This window comes from Muscardinus avellanarius, assembly GCF_963383645.1.
Source record: "Muscardinus avellanarius genome assembly, chromosome: 4".
In the NCBI taxonomy this organism is placed as follows: domain Eukaryota; kingdom Metazoa; phylum Chordata; class Mammalia; order Rodentia; family Gliridae; genus Muscardinus; species Muscardinus avellanarius.
In genome coordinates this window covers 116210108-116235510 of record NC_137789.1, presented here as the reverse complement: position 1 = coordinate 116235510, position 25403 = coordinate 116210108, and the positions used below count along the sequence as shown (strand labels likewise).

Below are 25403 nucleotides of genomic sequence, written 5' to 3'. Positions count from 1 at the left end.
AGTAATAACTGGAGTAATAGCCATAATTTCAAAACGTATGAACACATCCCCACATACTGGTCAAGGGCCACATTACATGTCATTTCTCAAGTTTATGCCTGGACAATGTCTTTTAAATTCCTGTAATGAGAGGATGGAAAAACAAATACAAAGAATCACAAAGTTATAAAAGAGAGCTCTCAAGCAGAGTGCAGTGCCTTGCATCTGTAATCTAGTAGTTGGGAGGCTGAGACAAGAGGATTGTAGGTTTAAGACCAATCTCAGCAATTTAGTGAGACTCTCAGCAACCTAGCAAGACTCTGTTTCGAAACTTAAAAAAATTTTTTTAAGCTTTAAAAGAAATTTTAAAATTAAAAAAAATTTTTAAAAAGGTCTGGGGGTGTAACTCAGAGGTAAAATGCCTTGGGTTCAATCCTCAGTATCAAAAAGAAAAAAAAAAATCACTTAAAGTATTTCTAGTATTCATAACATATAGATTACTATTGTTTTACACTAAAATACTGCGAAGGAAAATGAAACCAGAATGTAAATTTGAAGGGGCGGAGGAGGTTGGGATGATGTGAGGGTGAAGTTTGAGAAAGATTACTATAATAAATACCCAGAATTATTATTCTTTATTTATAGATTAAGTGGCATATTTCAGACCATATATATATGTGTGTGTGTGTGTGTGTGTGTGTGTGTGTGTATTTTTTTTCTTTTTTTTTCTTTTTGCAGTACTGAGGATTAAACCCAGAGGCATGCTACCTCCAAGCTATACCCCTAGCCCAATTTTGTGTGTGTGTGTGGGGGGGTGGGTGGGTCTGGGGATGGAACTCATGGGCATTCTATTTCTGAGCTACACCTCCTGCCCTATTTTTATTCTTTATTTTGAAATAATAGGGTCTCACTAAGTTGCGGGGCCTCACTGAGTAGCTGAGGCTGTCTGTGAACTGTGATCTTCCAGTCTCAGCCTCCCAAATGCTGGGATTACAAGTGTGGGCCACCACACCCGGCTTTATTCTTTATTATTTATTGGTGGTACTGGGGTTTCTGGAAGCCCTTCTACCTCTGGGCTACATTCCCAGAACTATATATATATATATATATATATATATATATATATATATATATATTTTTTTTTTTTTTTAAATTTGGAAACAGTGTCTTTTAAGCCAGAGAGGCTGGCTTCGAACCTTTGTGATCCTCCTGTCTCCGCCTCCCAAGCACAGGGACTACAAGCATGCCCCACCATGCTTGGCTATTTATTTATTTATTTATTTATTTTGTGGGTCTGGGGATGGAATCCAAGGGCTTTATACCTCTGGGCTACACTCCCAGATCTATTTTTATATTTTATTAGAAACAGGGTCTCACTGGGGTCTCTATAAGTTGCGAAGGGCCTCACCAGCCTCCTGAATGCTGGGATTACAAGTGTGCGCCACCACGCCTGGCATATTATTATTATTATTTGCAGTACTGGGGATGGAACCCAAGAATATTCTACCTCTGAGCTATACCCCAGCTCTATTTTTTATTCTTTATTTTTGAAATGGTCCCACTGAGTTGCAAAGGGCCTCACTAAGTAGCTGAGGCTGGCCACAGACAGTGATTCTCCTGTCTCAACCTCCCAGATGCTGGAATCACAAGTGTGTGCCACCATACCCACTTCCTAGTTTACTTTTTTATTTTATTTTATTATTTTATTTTATTTTTTTGGGTGGTACTGGAGGTGGAACCCAGAGGCTTTCTACCTCCGGGCTATACTCCCAGACCCATTTTATATTTTATTTGGAAACAGGGTCTCACTAAGTTGCTGAGAGCCTCACTAAGTAGCTGAGGCTGGCTTCGAACCTGTGCAATCCTCCTGCCTCAGCCTCCCAAGTGCTGGGATTACAAGCATGTGCCACCACACCCAGCTGATTTTGCTTATTTTTAAAAATTCATTTTCAGCTGGGCGTGGTGGCGCAGGCTTCTAATCCCTGCACTTGGGAGGCGGAGACAGGAGGATCGCGCTGGTTCAGAGCCAGCCTCGCTGGCTTAAGAGACCCTCTTTCCAAATTTAAAAAAAAAATAGTTCTGGGAGTGTAGCCCGGAGGTAGAAGTACCACCAGAAAAAAAAAAGCATTTTAAGCTGAACATGGAGGCACACACCTATAATCCCAGTACTTGGAAAACTGAGACAGGATGATTACAGGTTTGAGAACAGCCTCAGCAAGTAGTGAGACTCTCATTAGCTTAGCTAGACACTGTTTCAAAAATAAAAATAGGGCTGGGGTATAGGTCAAAAGTATACCCAACACAACATCAAACAAACAATAACAAATGTGTTTTCAGATCTTTTTTTTTTTTTTTTTTTTTTGCGGGTTGGGGGATGGAACCCAGGGGAATTCTACCTCCAAGTTACATCCCCAGTCCTATTTTTTATTCTTTATTTTGAAACAGGGTCTCACTGGGTTGCAGAGGGCCTCACTAAGTAGCTGAGGCTGTCTGGGAACTGTACTCTGGTCTCAGCCTTTGGAATGCTGGGATTATAAGCGTGCACCACCACGCCTGGCTTTAGAGCATCACTTAAAAAAAAAAAAAAGCCATGCTTCCCACTCAAGAACCTTTAGATCCCAGGTAGGAAGACAAGATTTGAAAATCACCCGAAAGAGGCATAGATTTCTAGATAATCCAGCCTGGGCAGTGTAAAACGTGAAGAACCTGGCAGAGATTTACAAGACCCCCACATTCATTTAGGTCAGATCCAGCCTGCCTGAGACTTCCTATTACCTGGAGAGCCACAGAGACAGGTTCCAGACCATATATTATCAATAAAATGGCTTTGCTTTCATATATTAAAAACAAGGGTTATATTTACCACTCTGCTTTCTCATCTGTGAGGCAGTAGAGTTATTTATCTCTTCTCACTCATTTTTTGGACAGGGTCATACCTATCTTGGATGTCAGCAAAAAGATTTCTTCTTATACAATTCAGAAGAAAGAAACTGCGGAGACGGGGTTTCTTAAGAAACACCGCGTTTCCTTACCAGATTCTTGTCTGCTGCGAGCGAAGAATGACACCTGCAGACAGCAGGAAGGGGAGCAAGAAATTTATTGGAAACAGCATGGAATAAGGAAAAGTGGCAGAATACCCCTAAGGACTGTTGGGAATCTGGTGCCCAGCAGCTGCCTTCAGGACAATACTTGAGGGTAGCCCAAGCCAAATGCCTTCAGTTGCAAGCTGTTTTCTCCCAAAGTCCACGATCTGCCAGAAAAGAATAGGGAAAGTGGCAGAACACCCCTAAGGGCTGTCGGGACTCTGGTGCCCAGCAGCTGCCTTCAGGACAATACTTGAGGGTAGCCCAAGCCAAATGCCTTCAGTTGCAAGCTGCTTTCTCCCAAAGTCCATGCAATCTGCCAGAAAAGAAGTGCAGGTCACCCCTAGGGGCCCTGGTCGTCCTTGATGTTCAGTGGAGGCCTTCAGGTCACTACCTGAGTGGAGCCCAGGCCACGTGCCTTCAGTTGCACTCCACCTTCTCTCAAAGCCAAGGAGACCTGCGAGAGAGAGAGAGAGAGAGAGAGAGAGAGAGAGAGAGAGAGAGAGAAAGAGAAAAGCTTCCCAACAGGGAGGGGTTCCCAGAGTGGGTAACCGTCCTAGTGACTGGTCTAGGGGTTTATATATCTCAGTAAGTCCTCTGTTACTTGGAGTCTGGGAGGCAATTCTTAAAATTTGCATAGGGTATTTGCATGTCCTTGAGGTGTCTCCTTCCATTAGAGGTATCAGACTTGTCTCCTGGGTTTGTTGATTAGTAAACAGATGGTTTTGTGAAGCTTTGGTCATTCTTATCTCTGAACCTTGGAAAGGCTGGTCTCATTTTAGGAGCCTTAGAAGTTAATTAGTATTCCTTGCCCCTCAGGAAATTAAGTTTTTCTACCGAGTGAGGCCTCTTCCCTACCTGCCTACTTCTTTTCTACCTCCTCAGGGCTATGGGCCAAATTATGTCTCCCAAAGAATTTATATGCTGTAATTCCAGTACTTGAGAGGCTGAAACAGGAGGATCACAGGTTTGAGGCCAGCCTCAGCAATTTAGAAAAGCCCTTAGCAATTTAGGAAGGCCTCAGAGTGAAACTTTTCAAATAAAAAATAAAATTGTGTGTGTGTGTGTGTGTGTGTGTGTGTGTAGCTTGAGGGTAGAATGCTCCTGCCATCAACCTCCAGTACCACACACACACACAAAAAAAAAAAAAAAAAAAAGAAAGAAAAGTATGCTCAAGTTCTCTCTCTCAGTACTTTAGAAAGTGTCTATATTTGATGATAGGTCCTTTTTTTTTCAGTGCTGGAGATGAAACCCAGGGGCATTCTACTTCCAAGCTACACCCCCAGGTCTATTATTATTTAGAAACAGGGTCTCATTAAGTTGTGGAGGGCCTCACTAAGTAGCTGAGACTGTCAGTGAACCGTGATCTTCCTGTCTCAGCTTCCCAAATACGGGATTACAAGCAGTGCCGTCACGCCTGGATCAATAGCTCCTTAAAAGAGGTAATAAAAGCAAAATGAGGTCATAAGTCTAGGCTTTAATCTAATATGAATAATATTTTTACAGGAACTAAGACAGGACTAGGACCAGAGAGCACACAGATCAAAGGAAGACCACGTGACTGTGCAGTGGGGGAGGTGTCTACACTCATAGAGGAGGCCTTAGGAAAACACAGACAAACCAACCTGCTTCGACTTGTAGCCTCCAGAACTGTGAGAAAACGAGTTTCTGTTATTTAAGCCACCCAGTCTGTGGTGTTTTGCCATGGCAGCTATAGAAAAACTAAGACAGAAACACATTTTTAATTTTTCAAACTTAAGGTCAAAGCAGAAAATTTGACATTTCCTAGTCAAGAACTGTCTTCTGGCCACTGCCCTCAATAGCCGCCTTCATCTTTATAAATGTTATTCTTATTCAATGAATAGCTCAATTTATTTATTTATTCATTTATTTGTTTATTTTTGCGGGTCTGGGAATGGAACCCAGGGACATTTGACCTCCAAGCTACATCCCCTGCCCCACTTTTTTATTCTTTATTTTGAAACAGGGTCTCACTAAGTTGTGGAGGACCTCACTAAGTAACTGAGGCTGGGGTTACAAGCCTGCACCACCACACCCGGCTGAACTGCTCAATTTAAAAAGCTAACAGTGCCAGGCTTGGTGGCACACGCTTGCAATCCCTGTGTTTGGGAGGCTGAGACAGGAGGATCACACATGTTCAAAGCCAGACTCAGCTACTTAGTGAGGCTCTCAGCAACTTAGTGAGACCCTGTTTCCAAATAAAATATAAAAAAGGTCTGGGAGTATAGCCCGGAGGTAGAAAGCCTCTGGGTTCCACTTCCAGTACCACCAAAATCTCCTATGACCACAGACCTGTTAATCCTCTCCCCTAAATTGTTGTTGTGGGGTTTTGTTTTGTGTGTGTGTGTGTGTGTGTGTGTGTGTGTGTGTGTGTGGTGCTGGGGATTAAACCCAGGGACATTCTACCTCTGAGCTATACCACCAGTCCTATTTTATTTATTTATTTATTTATTTATTTATTTATTTATTTATTTATTTATTTTTATGGTACTGGGGATGGAAACCAGGGACATTCTACCTCTAGGCTATACCCCAGCCCTACATCTTAATGCAGTACAAAATGGTAGAGGCATACATGCACACATCACTCATGTAGGATTACCCAAATCACACCCAAATCCCTCCCTCCGCCACGCTTCCCATGTTTGACTTAGTGTTAACTTCAGCATGCTTGTTAATGGACACCATGTACATTAGGGAATTCTCCTTCCCCCACCCCTCACAGCTAGGTCGCCTTTTTGCTCATCTATAGTGTCTCCTTTGTCTAGAGTTCCTCCTATGACCCATTTTCTCCCTTTGCTTCCGCATATAGGAAGAGCATCTGATTTCTTTCTTTTTTTTTTTTTTTTTTGCGGGTCTGGGGATGGAACCCAGGGGCATTTGACCCTCGAGCCACACCCCTTGCCCTATTTTTTATTCTTTATTTAGAAACCGGGTCTCACTGAGTTGCAGAGGGCCTCACTAAGTAGCTGAGGCTGTCTGTGAACTGTGATCCTCTGGTCTCAGTCTCCCAAATGCTGGGATTACAAGTGTCGCCACCACGCCCGGCCATCTGATTTCTTTTTGTGGTGAACTAATCTCTTAGCAGACTGTTTTCCAGTTCCATACATTTCCTTGTAAATGACATAATTTTGTTCTCCTTTATGGCTGAGTAAAATTCCATGTGTACAAAACCCATAGTTTTGTAATCCACTCATCTGCTAATGGGCATCTTGGCTGCTTCCATAGTTTGGCTATGATGCAACTATGAATATAGATAACTCAATCCTTAGTTTGGTAGCTTGGTTTTTATTCTTTTGGGTAGATACTCAGAAGTGGTATTGCTGAATTATATGGTAAGTTTGTATTCGTTCTTCTGAGGATCCTCCATACTGTTTTCCAAAGTGGTTGCACTAATTTGCAATCCCACCAACAATGTATAAAATATAAAATAGGGCTGGGGGTAGAATGCCCTTGGGTTCAATCTTCAGCACCACAAAAGCAAAAAACAAAACAACAAAAAATAATAAAATATAGAACTCTGAACAAAACAGACAAAACCCCTGCTTTTATGGAGAGTTCAGCCTAGTATAGGAGACAAAGTTATATAGTTACAGATTATATATAATTGCTCATCTGTTTTATCTATGTTTTGTTTTGTTTTGGTGGTACTGGGGTTTCTGGAAACCCTTCTACCTCCGGGCTACACTCCCAGACCTATTTTATATTTTTATTTGGAAACAGGGTCTCTTAAGCCAGCGAGGCTGGCTTCGAACCTGCACTTATCCTCCTGTCTCCACCTCCCAAGTGTGGGGATTACAAGCGTGAGCCACCACGCCCGGCCTGTTTTATCTATATGTTACAAAATTAAATATCTTATTTTTGAGTCATATAATAAAATGTCAGGCAGTAATAACAAATGGCAGAGAGCAAGGGTGCGGTGTTGAACTTTGCTTAAGCACTTGCCATTGTATATTTATTTCTGTACCATACTGCTGTGGGTTGAATTTGGTCTCTAAATATGTGTTGAAGTTTTAACCTCAAGTACCTGTGAATGTGACCTTATTGGGAAATAAAGCCTCTCTAGATGTAATCAAGTTACAATGAGCTCATAATGTATTGGGATGTGCTCTAACCCAATCACTGGTGTCCTTCTAGAAAAAGGGAACTTTGGACAGACATATAGGGAAGACACCAAATGAAGATGCAAGCAGATATTAATGTTTCCTTAAGGATGGGCAAGGATTATTAGCTACCACCAGAAGCTACAGGAGAGGTATGGGAGAAATCCTCCTTGTGAAACAAACTCCAAAGGGAAACCATTCTGTTGCCGCTTGTAGACTTCTGGCCTCCAGATCTTTGAGACAATAATTTTTTTGTGGTGGTCTGTCATATAAACCCTAGAAAATTAATAAAAATATTCTAGCACAAACACTTTCTAATCTGAAATATACTTCTCAGTAAAAGATAAAAACATCAATTGTGGAATTTCTTCTAGGTTCTCAATTTCAAAAGCAAAGTGCTTTGTTTCATGTTCTACTTTTCTTTTCTTTATTTTTTGTACTGGGGATTGAACCCAGGGACATTCTACCTCTGAGCCACATCCCTGGCCTTTTTTTAAAAAATCTTTTTGTGCTACTGGGGTTTGAACTGGTACTGGGTGTAGCTCTACACCCCCAGACCTATATTTTGTTTGTTTGAAAAAAGATCTCGCTAAATTACCAAAGCTGGTCTTGAACCTGTGATCCTCCTGTCTCAGCCTCCAAAGTAGTGGGATTACAGACATGTGCACCATGCCCAGCTTATTTTATTTTATTTATTTATTTTTTGGTGGTACTGGGGGTGGAACCCAGAGGCTTTCTACCTCCGGGCTATACTCCCAAACCTTTTTTATATTTTATTTGGTAACAGGGTCTCACTAAGTTGCAGAAAGCCTAAGTAGCTGAGGCTGGCTTCGAACCCGTGAGATCCTCCTGTCTCAGCTTCCCAAACGCAGGGATTACAAGCGTGCGCCGCCACGCCCGGCTGCCCAGCCTTTTTTTTTTTTGGTGGTACTGGGGTTCCTGGAAGCCCTTTTACCTCTGGGCTACACTCCCAGACCTATTTTAACATTTTTATTTGGAAACAGGGTCTCCTAAACCAGCGCGCATGGCTGGCTTCGAACCTGAGCTATCCTGTCTCTGCCTCCCAAGCGCTGGGATTACAAGCGTGCGCCACCACGCCCGGCCGCCCAGCTTATTTTAATTAAAAAAAAAAAAATCGAGTCAGGGTCTTCTTCCAGTCTCAGTCTCCTAAATATTGGGATGATAGGAATGTGCCATCCTGCCTGGCAAAACTTCCCCCTTTTATTTTATTATCCTTTATTTTTTTGCGGGTCTGGGGATGGAACCCAGGGGTATTTGACCTCCAAGCTACACCCTCTGCCCAATATTTATTCTTTATTTTGAAACAGGGCCTCACTAAGTAGCTGAGGCTGTTCGTGAACCGCGATCCTCGGGTCTCAGCCTCCCAAATGCTGGGATTACAGGCGTGTGCCCCCACGCCCGGCTCCCCCTTTTAAAGACACTGCCACCACACTTAAGGTTATCATTTGCTGGAAAGCACCCATACCTCCTTAAGCAGAAAGACCTCATTGATCTTTCTTTAATTGAATTGATCTTTTATTCTACCTACAAGCTACACCCCCAGCCCTATTTTATTATTTGGAAACAGGGTCTCACTAGGTTGATGATTCTCACTACTTGCTGAGGCTGTTCTCCAACCTGTGATCCTCCTGTTTCAATCTCCCAAATACTCGGGTTACAAGCGTGTGTCACCACGCCGGCTGAGGACCTGCATTTATCTTTCCTAAGCATACCTTTCCGGGAGAGCACAGACAGTCGAGCCAACACCGTAACAGGAACCTGAAGTGGTGGTGTGGACAGGGCCAGACAAACTACAGCCCTTGCGATCAATTATATCTGAACCTTAGAATGACTCCGCTTGAGTCTAAAGGATAAAAAAAAGTCACCTGCCTTCACATCCGTATTTGTGGATTCCTCGACTACAAAATCTTCTTGGGAAAGGGCAGAATAAAATAAGACTAGGAAACGTCAGCAGAAAAGCTACCTAAAGACAGATATTCTTAATTCAGTAGCCCCGGTGCACGACGAAGCGTTGTTGAGAACTCCTTGCCACCTTCGCGTCATCTTCGCGCACTCCAACTTCTGTATTTCGCGGGGCCGCGCAGCACCGAGCCGCAGGGAGCCGCGCACTGCGCAGGCGCAGGACCAGGCCCTCCTCCGGGGAGGGCTCGGGCGCAGGCGAGGCCCGGAAGTCAGGGGGCGGGCTCTCGCGCCGGCCCGCGGTTCACTTCCGGCGGCCCCTCCCCCTCCCGCGCGTAGCCACCTCCCCCTCTCCCTTCTCCTCCCCAGCCTCTCCCTCAACTCTCTCCACCCCGCGCGCTCTCGCCCGGCGCCTCCAGTCCTTCCCCTCCCGCTCCATCCGGGTCGCTGACGGCTGCGCCCGAACTGGACCGCGGTGGCGGCTGCTTTCCTGAGGAACCTGGTAAAGTTTCGCAGGGGCCGAGGAGGGGAGCCGCGGAGCGCGGCCCGACGCCGGAGGAGCCCCGGCGATCGGCGGCCCTGGCTGACGGAGGAGCGTCCCCGGAGCTGAGACCTGCCTGGGCACGCGGGGCCGGTGAGTCGTTGCGGCGGCGCCGGGCGGGCAGGCCGGGCCGGGCGGATCCGGGCCGGCGGGGCGGGGGCGCTTTCCGGGGAGCGGGGCGGGGGCCGGGCCGGGCTCGCCGCTCGGGGCTGGAAGGTGGCACCCCCGCGCGAGGGCCCCCGGGGTGAGGCCGCCCAGCTCGCCCGCCGGCCTCCGCGCCGCGGGTGGGCAGCGCCGGGCCACCTGGGCGCCGCGGGGTGGGGCTGCCGACCCTGGCCGCGCCCCGGCCGCGGGAGCCGGTCAGGGCGCCGGTTCCGGGAAGACGGGACTAGACCACACCGCTTCTCTTCCTCCTACCTGTTGCTGGAGAGCGGACGCCTCTCCAGGCCCCCTTCTGAGTTTTAAAAGGGGAAAAGCATAGTTAAACCTAACGCGCTGAAAGCGGGGGTTATTTCCCAGCCCTTTCCTTCTGGAATAAAACACGCGAAGACAATGCCAAACTCTGGGGAACTGTCGAGTTCTGTTGCGTCCCCCTCCCAAAATGAAATCAAACTTCGGTGGTGGCCAGGGACCTCTTCAGCCCTCGCCAGCCGCCATGTAGGGTAATTGGATTTTGAAACTTAGTTTTTAAGGAACGTGGGTGGCTGCAATAGAAATAAGGCCGGTTTTCAGTAGTATTAGTGTTATTTAACAACGCGATGTGTTTGAAAATCTGTGGAGGCTTAGGTCAGGTGGACTCTTTGTGTCTTTACAAGCTAAGAAGTATTCAGTCAGTGTACTGGAAAGTTCTACAGATTTCGCCACCAAACTATCAGCGTCCCAGCCCCCATTGCTATTCTTGAAAAATCAGCAGTCCTGATGAGGTTCTTTGCAATTTTTTTCATCTTCGAATAATTGCCCTAGGGCTATAAATAAACATAGATTGCCCAAAAAGAATTTTGTAGCCACAGTTACTACTCGTACTAGAAAAGGTTGAATTGATATTTAAGCTGCATTTTTTTTATTATAATCACATTGATCTATTAATTGTGAGGTTGGGGTCTTAGTATTTTGATTTGTAACACCCGGTCTTTGGGGGCAGTTGTTTTAAGGTTATGGCCTAAAGAATCCTAATTGTGTGCATGGCCTATTAGTGTGAATAATTGAGTCATCTAAATTGTGGGAAACAAAATTTTAGTGGGCAGCTTACTGAGACTCTGGCTCAAAAATAAAAAGGGCTGGGGCTGTAGCTTAGTGGTAAAGTGACCCTGGGTTTGATCGCTAGTACTAGAAAGAAAAAAAATTTTTTTATTATTGATTTTATTTCTGTTACAGATAAGAACTTCAGTTTTCTGTTGATGTGGAGGTAGGTATTAGATTAAGTATGCTGTGAGTTGAAGGAGGTAACAAAGTTATGTTTCTGGAGTTGGCTGCATATTTTATTTGTTTGGGCATTGGAAAGATATCTTATTTCCTGCCTCTTTTGAAATTATTTAGCTCAAGCCCAGATTGGTGGCTCATGCCCATAATCCCAGTACTTGGCACAGCCAGCTTCAGCAATTTAGTGAGGCCTTCTGCAATTTAGTGAGACTGTTCTGCCGGGCCTGGTGGCACACGTTTGTAATCCTGGCTCCCTGCTTCCTGCACTTGGGAGGCTGAGACAGGAGGATCACACAGGTTCAAAGCCAGCTTCAGGTACTTAGTGAGGTTCTCAGCAACTTAGTGAGACCCTGTTTCCAAATAATGTATAAAATAGGTCTGAGAGTATAGCCCCGAAGTAGAAAAGCCCCTTGGGTTCCACCCCCAGTACCACCAAAAAATAAAAAATAAAAAAAAAGAGAGAGAGACCCTGTTCAAAATAAAAAGTAAAGCGGAGTGGTGGTGCACGCTTGTAAATCCAACATTTGGAAGATTGAGACAGGAGGATCAGGGTTCTCAGACAGCCTCAGCTACTTAGTGAGGCCCTTTTGCAGCTCAATAAGACCCTGTTTCAAAATAAAGACCAAAAAATAGGGCTGGGGGTGTAGCTCAGAAGTAGAATGTCCCTGGGTTCCATCTCCAGTACCAAACACAAGCAAAAATAAAATAAATAGATAAGTAAAAAAATAAAATAGGGCTAGGGTGGGGGAGTGTAACTCAGAATGCCCCTGGGTTCAATCCTCAGTACCACTAACACACACACACACACACACACACACACACACACACACACACACACAGATTAATCAACATACTGTTGCCATTAGTTTATTCTATTACAAGATGACAAATTTGAAACTAGTTAACATTTTTTTGCAAAGAATCTTATTACATGTATTTTCCTTAAGTATTTCTGTATGATGCATTCACTTTATTTTTTGTAATGAACTAATTATTTAAATTGGTATATTGTGATTATACATAATAGAATTTGTTGATAATATATTGTTTGTTGCATTTTACAAAACTACAACTAGTTGGTTTTTGAAGCTAAATGATAATTATGTAGCACAATATAAAATATAAAGTTTACTATGTAGTGATTATTTTAGCCTAGCACTTGTTGAAAGTTGTACATTGTATTTTCTTTGAAGTCATATTAACTTTTTTTCTATCTCCCCAGACATAGGATACCTCCAACTTCCCAGTTTTTCAGAAGGGAGTTTTGTATTGAAACTGGAAGACCAGAATAATTACAAGCATGTTGTGCTGGGGAAATGCATCCTTTGGACAACTAGGTTTGGGTGGAATTGATGAAGAAATTGTATTAGAGCCCAGGAAAAGTGACTTTTTTTTAAATAAAAAGGTCCGAGATGTAGGATGTGGACTCAGACATACTGTATTTGTTCTGGAAGATGGAACTGTATACACATGTGGATGTAATGATCTAGGACAGCTTGGTCATGAAAAATCCAGAAAGAAACCAGGTAAATTAAAAAAAATTATTTGTTATTTCTAATATATCATTTTAGGTTTGAAGTGTCATATCATTTCTGTAATGTTAAGCCAATATTCTTTATAAAACCTTAAAAGCAAAGCAATAGTTAAATATATCCTTGACATTTGCATGCTTGCTTCTTGGTACTTTAATATTTTGTGATTTTTTTTTTTTTTTTTTTACTACTACTACCACTATTATAAACATCATATGGCGCTATAAAACAACAAAGAAAACGAGCCTGCAATACATCTTTGGTAGAGAATATAAAGGTATAGAGCTCTTTAATAAGTTCAACCACTTTGGACAGGTTTTAGACTCATAACTTACTTATTTCTAAATCTGGGGGAAGAAAAACTAAGCTTAAAACTTTCTGCATTCATTTGCTTAATACATATCTTACTTTTTTTTTTTTCCTTTCTGGTACTGGGTATGAAATCCAGGAGTGCTCTACTATTGAATTGTACCCCCAGCCCCTTTTATTTTTTGAAACCAGGGTCTTATTAAATTGCTTAGGCTAGCCTTGAATTTGCTCCTGCCTCAAGCCTCTCAAGGGGCTGGGATTACAGGTGTGTGCCACTGCACCTGGCTGTAAAAGTTATCCTTATTCTATTTACCTCAACCATATTTTAAATATATAACATTATTTGGTATAGTTGGCAATGTCTTTTATTCCCCTAATTTTCCACTTTCAAGTATAAGTACTGTTGAAGGTTTTATGAATAGGAGTGTCCTGATTTTGTAGTAGCTGTACAAACAAATTCAAAATAATTTGTAGGGTAATAAGAATTTTGAGGAATCTGGTCACATTTAATTTTCTGTTTTTCTGGGAGTTATACTTAAAAGTGAACATTACTGCACTGAGTAACATAATATTTGATTTGCATTCAATTATGATAACTAAAAGTTACTCTCTTAAGGTGGTAAATTTTTTTTTAAGGTGGTAAATTTAAGTGAGACTAGCTGTACTGACTTAATTTCTATAATAATAATGACACAAGTATTTCCTATGGCAGTTATTTTTTCTTTATCAGTTCATTATTTAAGTGGTTTTGTTAATCTGCTTTTGAGAGTTAGTACTTAAAATTAAGGTATGTTTCATCTGTCATACTGTCTCACCAGCATGCCAAACCTCACTTTTCTAATTTGCAAATAATGTAGTTTGCAACCTCTCTGGTTAGGGTCTTAATCTCTTCTTTTCTGCCTTGATTTGTAATTTATTCTTATTGGATGAATCACAGTGATGCTTCTAACAGTAGGTTTAATGATTGAAGAACTCAAACTTGTATTCTACCTCACTAAGGGTATTTTATGGGTTCTTAACAGAATGTCATAATTTCAGTCATTGAGGTGGTCATGTTGGTAAAAGTGGATGGTAATTTACTGCTAATGTGTATGCTGTCTCTGCTTTAGAGGCAAATGGGCCCTTTACCTTTTTTGTTTAGCTTTGAAATCCTGCCTTAGGTTGAGATTTTCATGATATTGGGGTTTCTACTTTTTGGGGGGGAGATGGGTACTGGGTATTGAATCCCAGGGGCAATTCTACCTCTGAGCCATACCCAGCCCTTTTTATTTTGTTTTGTTTTGTTTTTGGGTGGTACTGGGGATTGAATGCAGGGGCATTTTACCACTGAGCTCCACCTCCAGCCCTATTTTTTATTCTTTATTTTGAAACAGGTCTCACTGAGTTGCAAAGGACTTCACTAAGTAGCTGAGGCTACTTAGCTGAGAATCTCGATCTTCCTGTCTCAGCCTCCCAAATGCTGGGATCACAAATGTGCACCACCACGTCTGGCTGGCTGGCTGGCTGGCTGGCTGGCTGGCTGGCTGGCTGGCTGGCTTCCTGGCTTCCTTCCTTCCTTCCTTCCTTCCTTCCTTCCTTCCTTCCTTCCTTCCTTCCTTCCTATTTTGCAGTTAGGGATAGAACACAGGGGCATTCTACCTCTGAGTTACACCCCCAGCCCTATTTTTTTTTTTTTAATTCTTTATTTTGAAATGGGGTCTCACTGAGTTGCAAAAGGCCTCACTAAGTAGCTGAGGCTGTCTTCAAACCATGGTCCTCCTGTTTTAGCCTCCCAAATGCTGGGATTAAAAGTGTGTGCCACCATGCAGGGCTTGGCTGTATTTTGAAACAAAGTCTCAGTTGCAGAAGGCCTCACTAAGTATCTGAGACTGTTCACAAAACTCGGTCCTCCTGTCTCAGCCTCCCAAGTATTGGGATTACAAGCATGCTCCACCACGCCTAGTTTAAGATTTAGGAATTTTAAATATTACTAAACACCTGTTCTATGTCCAGGACAAGGATAGACTATGAGCTCTTAATAGTATAATGATTATAGTGCCTGAAAGAGCTTCTAACTCTAAAGGTGTGATTCTGAAAAACTTAACCAGCCACTTCTTTGTAGTCTTGTTGTCATTGTGATGGTTGCATTGTGACATCTGTATCATTCTAAAGTTTCATCCTGGAGCATCATTTGGTAATATAAATTTGGGAGGGTGGATTTCTTTATACATCTTTAGGATTGCATCATTGTTGTCTAGGGAATATACCAGTCTGTAAAATAGAAAAATGAAAAAAATGTGCTTGGTGTATTAGAGATTTTATTCCTTGAGTTGGAAGTTAAGGCATAGATGAAATAATGTGATGGAACTGGAATTTGACATTATGTGCTATGTGTGCTTTGGACCTAGGGAATTTAAATGATGAGAAATGTCATTGAGAGAATTAGATTGCTGGGAGAAAATGAAGCTTTAATTCTGTTGATAGCTACACAAATAGTCAGAAAGTAAGTCTGGATCTAGAATTGCTTAGTCTTAAGAAAAGGGGGTTTCTGGTCTTGCTGAAAGCCTTTTATTATTGGAAATCCTAGTTCAGTAGATTGAAATGTACCTAGGTTACAGAAGTAGGAGAAAGTATAAGTTCAAGGAGAGGTGACTGCTATAGAGGAATTTCATCTTTAACCTCAGTCTTGTTTTAAGGTGCTTGAGTGTTATATTTTAATAATGTTTCTAACAAAAAATAATGAGAATGATTTCTTAATGTTTTAAATATGTTCTTAATATTGTCAGTCCTTTTTTAATATCAGTTTGAGGACTGGATTAGAAGATAGGAAGTTGTTGGATTCATGTAATAAACAGGTCATTTTTTTTTGAAGATTTAAAGAAGTTTATTAGAAAGATAGAAATACAGCTCCGTATCAGACTAGCATGGAGGGGTGACTCGAAATGAATACACCCCAAACAGATAATTTTATCAGAGCTTTAAACTTGTGTTGGGAAGAGGGGACCTAAAATTATTTCTTTATGTAGCTTGACTTTATAAATATAACATATTCTAATAGAGTGAAAGAGAGCCTTATCAAAGATAAGCTACTGTTACTATTTTTGATACTGGAGGTTGAATCCAGGGGCATTCTACCTCTGAGCAACACCCCCAGCCATTTTTATTTTTTATTTTGAAACAGGGTCTTGCTAAATTGTGAGGCTGGCTCAAACATGTGATTCTCCTCAGTCTTTCAAATACTGGAATTATAGGCATGTGTCACTATGCCTGGCTAGGATAAGCTATTCTTGAGTCATAGTAATTTACTGGAGGAACTCCTCTTGCAGTGTAGTAAATAGATTTGATGTGTGGCCTGTTGAGAGAATGTTTCCATTCTGGACATTTTCTGATCCAGATAGAAGATTTAACTGATTTCCTTTATTATATCAAGAATGTAGATTAAGTCCATATTCATTTATATTCTCTTACACGTCTGTTTCCCATGTTATCCTCACTAGCTGTTTCTGAGTATCAAGAGGAGTCTATTTCACTCTCATATATTTTTCTTATATAAGAACTTTTCATATATTTTTGTGGTACTGAACTTGAGGTTTTTTTTTTTTTTTTTTTTTTTTTAACAATTTCGCTCAGTTGCTGATGGCCTTGCTAACTTGCTGACGCTGGTCTCAAATCTTTGCTCCTTCATCTCCGCCTCCCAAGTACTGGGGTTATAGGAGTGTGTCACCACACCTGACTCAAATACTTTAAGCTAGTGCCTGAATTTCTTAATTCATAGTTAACAAGTAAATACATTTTATCTTCAGTATGCTGTATCAGTCCATTTAAGTGAATTGTTTTGTGTTTTATATTTCCTTCCAAAAAAACTTATGAACATTTTAAGATAATCTATAAGAAGTGTAGTTTTCTAAGTATGTAAAGTTATAATTATGACTTGGTGGCCATGGTCTTAAAGACATATTTTGCACATCTATTTGCATGTGTTTTGTATTAAAAATAGTATTAAGCCGGGCATGGTGGTGCATGCTTGTAATCCCAGCATTCCAGCATTCGGGAGGCTGAGACCTGGAGGATCGCAGTTCACAGACAGCCTCAGCTACTTAGTGAGGCCCTCTGCAACTCAGTGAGACCTGGTTTCAAAATAAAGAATAAGAAATAGGGCAGAGGATGTAGCTCGGAGGTCGAATGCCCCTGGGTTCCATCCCCAAACCTGCCAAAAAAAAGTACTAAATTATTTCATGACCATACTTTGTAAATACTGTGGTGTTGGGTTAAAAAGGACTACTTCAGTAGCTGTTTGTAGTTTATAAAGTTCCTTGAAATAGTATCTCATTTAATCCTCACAACAGTCTTGTAGCTAGCACAGGTTTTATGGTCCCCATTTTATGCATAAAGAAACTGAAATTAAAAGAAATTGAGACTGACAGGGATACTAGGTTGCCAGGCATTAACAGAAACTCTCTAATGTCTCTAGTTTCTTTTATCTCCACAAAGCTTTTCTCCTGCTATATTGAGAAGATAGAAGAATATTTGTTTACCTAGGAGGAAAATTTCCATCAGTATTTTAAAGTAATTCAGGGGTTTTAAGAAATATCTTTAAAATTATTCTTTTATAACTAAGGTTATATAGTTAGTGTTTTATTATCTTCCCTTTTGTGCATAAACTCAAGTCATTTTAAGAACCAAAGAAGAGCTAGGTGTGGTGGCACGTACTTGTAATCCCAGTACTTGGGAAGCTGTGATATGAGGATTTGCAGGTTTGAGGCCAACCTCCACAACTCAGCAAGATCTACTGCAACATGGTGAAATCCTCTTTCAAAATAAAAGAATAAAATAGGGCTGGGGATGTAGCTCAGAGATAGAATGCCCTTGTTTTCTATCCCTAATAGTACACAGACACACACACACACACACATACCAAAAACAAAACAAACTCACAGAAGATTGATAATTCTAGTTTCAAGATGTATTATTGTACCAACCCAAACTAAAAATTCAAATATGTGTATTTTATTCTTGAATGGAAGTAACCTGACTAGCAAAGCTCCAGCAATAGGTAGTTTTGAATAGTATGATAAAATTGTTTAGAATTCAGTTCTTTAAGATAGAAAGATGATCTGCTCTGATTCTATTTCCTGTATTAATGTAACAGCAATTCCTGTCAGTTACTCCAACAAGCATTTTGATTACACTGTAGTACTTTTCATTTTCTCACCTGTGCTCTGTTCACGAAACAAATCTATAAATGAGGTGTTCTGTAAAATGCAGCTAAAATCTACAAAGTAGTATAGGAAAATAAAAGTATAATATGGGAAATAGAATTACTTACTGGAGAGCAGATTAAAAATACTCAATTATCTCCTATTTCTTAATTGAAACAAAGCATATAAAGCCAAAGAAATTCATTGTTTTATAATTCCTTAATTCCACAATACCATCTAAGGAAGAAAAAGACGTAGATGATATGAGAACTTGAAAAAAGTAATTACATGGGTTGGGACAGGAGCCTTCCTTTGGACACTTTGAGACAAGTTAGTGCCCAAGAATCACAGTGTCAAGTATAGGGAAGAAATCATAATGCAAACAGATGCTGTTAGAGAGATGTATAATAATACTTTACTTTGTGTAGGACCCTACATCTGAGGAATTTCAAGAGCATTACACAATAATTCATGGTTCCTTTCAAAGTGCTTGTGACACAATTTGCAAGGATTATCCTCATCTTAGGGGATAAAATTATGGAGAAATGGCAGCAAAAGTTGGTAAGTAACTTATCAAAACAGCAGGTGACTGGTGAAAAGCTATAAATTGAGTCTGAAAGTTTAAGCCTGCCAGTCTCCTACCTTATTCACTAAATTGTGCTTATGTTTAGAATTATTTACCGTAGTATCTTCTGTTTGAGGCAGAGCAACAATTAATTCACAAATCGTTTCCTTGTCATTCTGTTTGATGGCCTGTTGAAATAAACCAGTATTTTACTGGAATGATTGCATTATAGTTATAGCCCTGTATGGTCTGAGGAGTATTTATTTATTTGTGTTGCTGAGGATCAAACCCAGGGCCTCATGCATGCTACCCAGGCATTCTTACTAGTGAGCTATACCCCCAGCACAAAAACTTACTATGGTGACACCTAGTCTTTTCTTATTTCTCTTACATTATCAGAAAGCCCTTTGTTCTTTTAACTGCTATGCTGTCCTGCTATCCAAGTTCACAGTAATTACCATGTGGGGTTGATTTGGTGGTAAACATTGACACATATAATCAGTCAATTGATTGATTGGTTATGTTGCATCATGCCTGTCATAGACCCATTTATGTGTTTCTGGGAAGCATTGGTTTGGTGAAGCTTTATAAAATTGTTAACCTACAGAGAAAATAGTAGTGGATACCGAATCTAAGCAGTCTAACATATGGTGGTTTCTTTAAAAAGTTTACTCTGTATGTTTGGTATGTTAGTGCTTTTTTTTTGGGGGGGGGTGCTGGGGTTGAACTAGGGGTATTCTACCTCTGAGCTACACCCCTAGCCCTTTTTTGTTTTTTATTTGGAAATAGGGTCTCACTAAGTTGCTGAGGCTGACCATGAACCAGGGATCTTCCTGTCTCAGCCTTGCAAGTACCGGGATTACAAGTATGCTCCACCACCTGGCTTGTGTGTTAGTGTTTTTAGAGGATTACAAGTGAGCAACAGAGCTGGGTGTGATGGTGCATGCTTGTAATCCCAGCTTTTGGGAGGCTGAGACAGAAGGATCCAGGTTTGCAGTCAGCCTCAGCTTCTTAGTGAGGCCCTCTGAAAATTAGTGAGACCCTGTTTCAAAACAAAGAATTAAAAAAAGTAGGGCTGGAGGTGTAGCTCAGAGGTAGAATGCCCCTGGGTTCCATTCCCAGTACTGGGGTCGGGGAGAACCAGGAACATGGTAGTTTTCACTTCTAGAGTTTGGGCATTTATCAGGATTCCTATTGCAGATGGCAGGTAATGAAAACTAGGTGGTCCAGTTTTCATTATCACCATAGGAGATTCTTGAGGATTCGTAGGGTTTCTCATATATATATATGAGAATATATATATATATATATATATATATATATATATATATATTTTTTTTTTGCGGTTCTGGGACTCAGGGGGCATTCGACCTCCGAGCTATACTCCCTGCCCTATTTTTTATTCTTTATTTGAAACTGGGTCTCACTGAGTTGCAGAGGGCCTCACTAAGTAGCTGAAGCTGTCTGCGAACTGCAATCCTCCAGTCTGAGCCTCCCAAATGCTGGGATTACAAGAGTGTGCCACCACGCCTGGCTTGGTTTCATATATTTTAAAATGTAGCACTCACTGCTGTTAACACTCATTCTCACCAACCCCCATCCTTTTTTTTCTTTTTGGCGGTATTTGAGATTGAAGCAGGCAATCTACCTCTGAGTTATATCCCCAAGCCTCTTTTTGTGGTACTGAGGATTGAGCCCAGGGACATTCTACCTCCATTGTTTGTTTGTGTTAATATAATTTGAGAACCCTTCTACACAGCTAATTTGCCAGCATTATGTCAAAATACTTTTTTTTATTTTTGGTAATAGAGATTGAACCTGGGCATTCTATCTCTGAACTATACCATTTAAAAAATTTTTTTAGAGCCGGGCGTGGTGGCTCATGCTTGTAATCCCAGCATTCGGGAGGCTGAGACCGGAGGATCGTGGTTCGCGGACAGCCTCAGCTATGTAGTGAGGCCCTCTGCAACTCAGTGAGACCCGGTTTCAAAATAAAGAATAAAAAATAGGGCAGGGGGTGTAGCTCGGAGGTAGAATACCCCTGAGTTCCATCCCCAGACCCGCAAAAAAAAAAAAAAAAAAAAAAAAAAAAATTTTAATATTGGAACAGAGCTCAGTTGCTGGGACAGGTCTGGAACCTGCAATCCGCCTGTCTCACCTTCCAAGTACTGAGATTACAGGTGTGTGCCACTATACCCAGCTCAGAATACCTTTTTATCTAAGAGAAGGTATCTAATTGGAAATTCTATTAATAGCTATACTTGTACAAAATAACATGTACTGCAACATTTATGATAGCAAGACAACAGAAACAACCTGTCTTTTAGGAACTGGTAAGATAAATTATGGAGCGGGGCGTAGTTGTGCACGCTTGTAATCCCAGCATTCCGGAGGCTGAGACCGGAGGATCATGGTTTGCGGACAGCCTCAGCTACTTAGTGAGGCCCTGTTTCAAAATTAAAAAAAAAAAAAAAAAAAAATCAAAATAGGGCAGGGGATGTTTGTTGCTCAGGGGTCAAATTCCCCTGGGTTCCATCTCCAGACCCACACATGCAAAAAGTATGGTCTGTCCTGTCAGTGTAATAAAATGCTATGTAGTTATGAAAAGGTTGAACGAGTTCCTTGTGGACTGATGGAGAAATCTGTTATAAGCATTAAGTAAAAAGAACAAATTGTAAAAAATTATATAGAAGTTATATTTTGTTAAGTCAAAAGGAAAAATATAACTGGGCATGGTGGTACATAACTATAATCTTAGTACTTGGGTGGCTGAAACAGAAGGATCCCAGGTTCAAGGACAGCTTTAGCAACTTAGTAAAACTTTTAGCAACCTAGCCAGAACCTGTATCAAAAAATAAAAATAGGAATGGGGGTGTAGCTTAGCGATTAGAATGCCCTTGAGTTCAATTCCTAGTACCAAAATGAAAAAATACATATTTGTATTTACTCAGATTTTTTTTTTTTTAACACTCCTGGGGATGGAACCCAGGGGCATTCTCCCTCTGAGCTACACTCCCAGCCCTATTTTTTATTCTTTATTTTGAAATACGGTTGCACTGAGTTGCAAAGGTCCTCACTAAGTAGTAGTTGAGGCTGTCCGCAAACCAGCATTTCTCCTGTCTCAGCCTCCCAAATGCTGGTATTACAAGCCTGCGCCACCACGCCAGGCTTGCTCATAGATTTTTTTAAAACTCTAGAAGGATACATACTAATAACATTGTTTACTCTTGGTTCAGAGGTAGGAAGAGGTGTGATCTAGGTTAATGGAGACTTGAATGATAGACATTTCACTGCATATTTGTTTTCCCCAGAGAAAAAGTCAAGAGGTTTAGATGGGAGTGATAGTGCATCCTTGTAATTATAGTACTTGGGAGGCTGAGACAGGAGGATCGTAAGTTCAGAGCCAGTCTCATCCGCTTAGTGAGACTCTCAGCTTACTTAGTGAGACCCTGTTTCCAAATAAAATATAAAATAGGTCTTGAGGTGTTGTTCAGAGTTAGAAGGCCCCTGGGTTCCATCCCCAGGACCACACACACACACAAAAAAAAAAAAAAGACAAGAGGTTTTACTTAGGAGAGTGAAGGATTTGAGGGAGAAGGCAGGCCATCTCAAGGGTGGAAGGGAGATTATCCCAGCAAGAGTGCATACTTTTTTTTGAACAATATAAATATGTTGCCTAGAGCTGGGCATGGTGGCACATGCTTGTAATCCAAGCATTCGGGAGGCTGAGACCAGAAGATCACAGTTCGCTGACAGCCTCAGCTACTTAGTGAGGCCCTCTGCAATTTAGTGAGACCCTGTTTCAAAATAGAGAATAAAAAATAGGGCAGGAGCCGGGCGTGGTAGCTCACGCTTGTAATCCCTGCGCTTAGGCGGAGACAGGAGGATCGTGCAAGTTCGAAGCCAGCCGCATTGGCTTAAGAGACCCTGTTTCCAAATAAAAATATAAAATAGGCCTGGGAGTGTAGCCCAGAGAAGGGTTTCCAGGAACCCCACTAGCACCAAAAAAAAAAAAAAATAGGGGGTGTAGCTCGGAGGTCAAATGCCCCTGGGTTCCATCCCCAGACCCTTAAAAAAAAAAAAAAATATATATATATATATATATATATATATATGTATATAGCTAATTAAAATTTGGGGGAGGGTAAAGGGTAGGTTCTATAATTAAAGTGCCTATTAGGCACTTGTTAGGCAATGTGTTGTTGGACACATTGCTTATCTTATACTCTGCGTGTTTAAGTGTTCCTTTTTGTAAAATTAGTAGTCATGCTAACTCCTAGAGGGGTTTGTAAGGATTTAAATGAGATAAGATGTAGTGCAAAGACCAAAGCTTGGCATATGGTGAGTATTCCATGTATGTTTGCTAAAAAAAAAAAGTGAGCTGGCGTGGTGGCACATGCTGTGATCCCAGTCCTTGAGAAGCTGGGACAGGAGGATTACAGGTTCAGAGCCAGCCTCAGCAATTTAGTGAAACTCAGTAACCTAATAAGACTCAGATAGACTGCCTCAGGGTTCTATCCCCAGTTTTTTTTTTAAAAAAAGCTATTAATGTTAGAGTGCGATTTTAGTCAGCCATACATGAATATGGGTGTTATGCTATTTTCATATTTGTCTTATGCCTGTTGTGGTTACATTGTCGGGTATAGAAACTATGCTGTTTACTTATTTGTATCCAGTAGACAATGCCTGTCTTCATTATAGCCGAAGCTTACTCATTTGTTAAACAAACAGGGTTTTTTTTGGTACTGGGGTCAGAAATCAGTACATTCTACCTCTGAGCCACACTCCAATCCCTGTTTTGTTTATTTTTTTAAGCAGGGTTTAGCTAGGTTGGTGAGAGTCTCACTACTTGTTAAAGCTGTCCTGTAACCTGTGATCCCTGTCTCAACCTCCTAAATACTGGGATTACAGGCATGGGTCACTACACCCCCCTACAAGTGTTTTACTATTGTGTCTCTGACATTGTTCTAAGCATCAAAGTACTTCCTTGCCTTTAGACTTTAATGACCTTATTGGAACTGTTATTCATTAAAGATTATACTGAAATTTAAAATATTTTGTTTGTGATGCTGTATTAGAACAAGATATAAAAGACAAGAAAAGAGCCGGGCATGGTGACACACGCTTGTGTGTAGCCCGGAGGTTGAATGCCCCTGGCTTTCATCCCCAGACCTGGGGGAAAAAAAAAAAAAAGACAGTAATTAAAGATGCTTTTTTCTTTTTTTCTGGGGATGAAACCCAGAGGCATTTGACCTCCGAGCTATACTCCCTGCCCAATTTTTTATTCTTTATTTTGAAACAGGGTCTCACTAAGTAGCTGAGGCTGTCCGCGAACTGCGATCCTGTGGTCTCGGCCTCCCGAATGCTGGGATTACAAGCGTGCACCATCACGCTGGCATATTTTTTAAATTTTTGAAACAGGGTCTCACTGAGTTGCAAAGGGCCTTGCTGTCTGTGAACTGCGATGTTCTGGTGTTGGCCTCCCAAATGTTGGGATTACAGGTATGCGCAACCCCGCCAAGCTGAAAGATGCTTTTTTTCTTGTGAGAAACACATAAATGATGGAAGTTAGGTTGGTCATTGATTTTAATAGATTATTAATTATGAGTAATTATATGGTATAGTTCCAGTTCCTTTTCTTTCTTTCTTTTTGGTACAGGGATCAAATCCAGGGGCACTCTACTACAAAGCTACATTCTCAGCCCTATGTTTTTTTTTTTTTTTTTTTTTTTTTAACGGGCCTGGAGATGGAACCCAGGGGCATTCGACCTTCGAGCTATACTCCTTGCCCTTTTTTTTATTCTTTATTTTGAAATTGGGTCTCACTAAGTTGCAGAGGGCCTCACTAAGTAGCTGAGGTTGTCTGTAAACTGGGATCTTCTGGTCTCAGCTTCCCGAATGCTGGGATTACAAGCATGCGCCACCACGCCCAGCTTAGCCCTATGTATTTTTTTTATTTTGAGATAGGTCATTCCAAGTTGCCAAGGCTGGCTTTGAGTTTACAGTCTTCCTACTTCAGCCTTCTCAGTTATTGGAATACCTTCTTCTTTCACTGTATCAGGTTGTACTGAGATTTTGAGTGTATATACTTGAGTAAATACTTATTTACAACTTTAACCCTTCCCTGATTCTCCCAAAATTTGGGCTAACCTTAATATTTAAAATAAATGCGTTTGATTATACCTTTTTATTCTTATTTTGCATTTGTAGTTATTTTCACATCAGTCTAAGTACACTTTTTACTTACTCTGTAAATATATTTTGGGGGAAGTATTGGAGATCAAAACCAGGGGCATTCTACCTCTGAGCACACCCCTAGCCCTATTTTACTTTATTTTTTTATTTTGAAACAGGGTTTCACTAAGTTACTGAGTGCCACCACACCACTATGCTCAGCTCAAATATATTATTAATAAACAGTACATTCATTACTTTATATGGCACTTGACAACGGGAGGAATTTATATATAAATAAAACCAAGAAAAATAGAAATTATAAAATGAATAAACTGGTGAACAACAATAACAAGAAAAGAACATTTAAAATACCAACCAAGCCGGATATGGTGGTGCAAGCTTGTAATCCCAGCATTCAGGAGGCTGAGACCAGAGGATCGCAGTTCACGGACAGCCTCAGCTATTTAGTGAAGCCCTTTGCAACTTAGTGAGACCCTGTTTCAAAATAAAGAATAAAAAAAAAATAGGGCAGGGGGGTGTAGCGTGGAGGGCAAATGCCCCTGGGTTCCATCCTTAG

General features: G+C 41.1%; 1 protein-coding gene across 4 annotated transcripts in view; it reads left to right on the top strand.

Moving 5' to 3' along the window:
* Window positions 1-12366: 12366 nt before the first annotated feature.
* The window catches only part of HERC4 (HECT and RLD domain containing E3 ubiquitin protein ligase 4), a gene marked incomplete at its 5' end in the record, with an annotated part of 110088 nt that continues 97051 nt past the window's right edge, over window positions 12367-25403 (top strand). For all 4 annotated transcript variants that reach the window (XM_080694272.1, XM_080694270.1, XM_080694271.1 and 1 more), the window contains one exon: window positions 12367-12592. In XM_080694272.1, coding sequence (XP_080550398.1) covers window positions 12367-12592 — 226 coding nt within the window. The remainder of the gene's footprint in view (window positions 12593-25403) is intronic.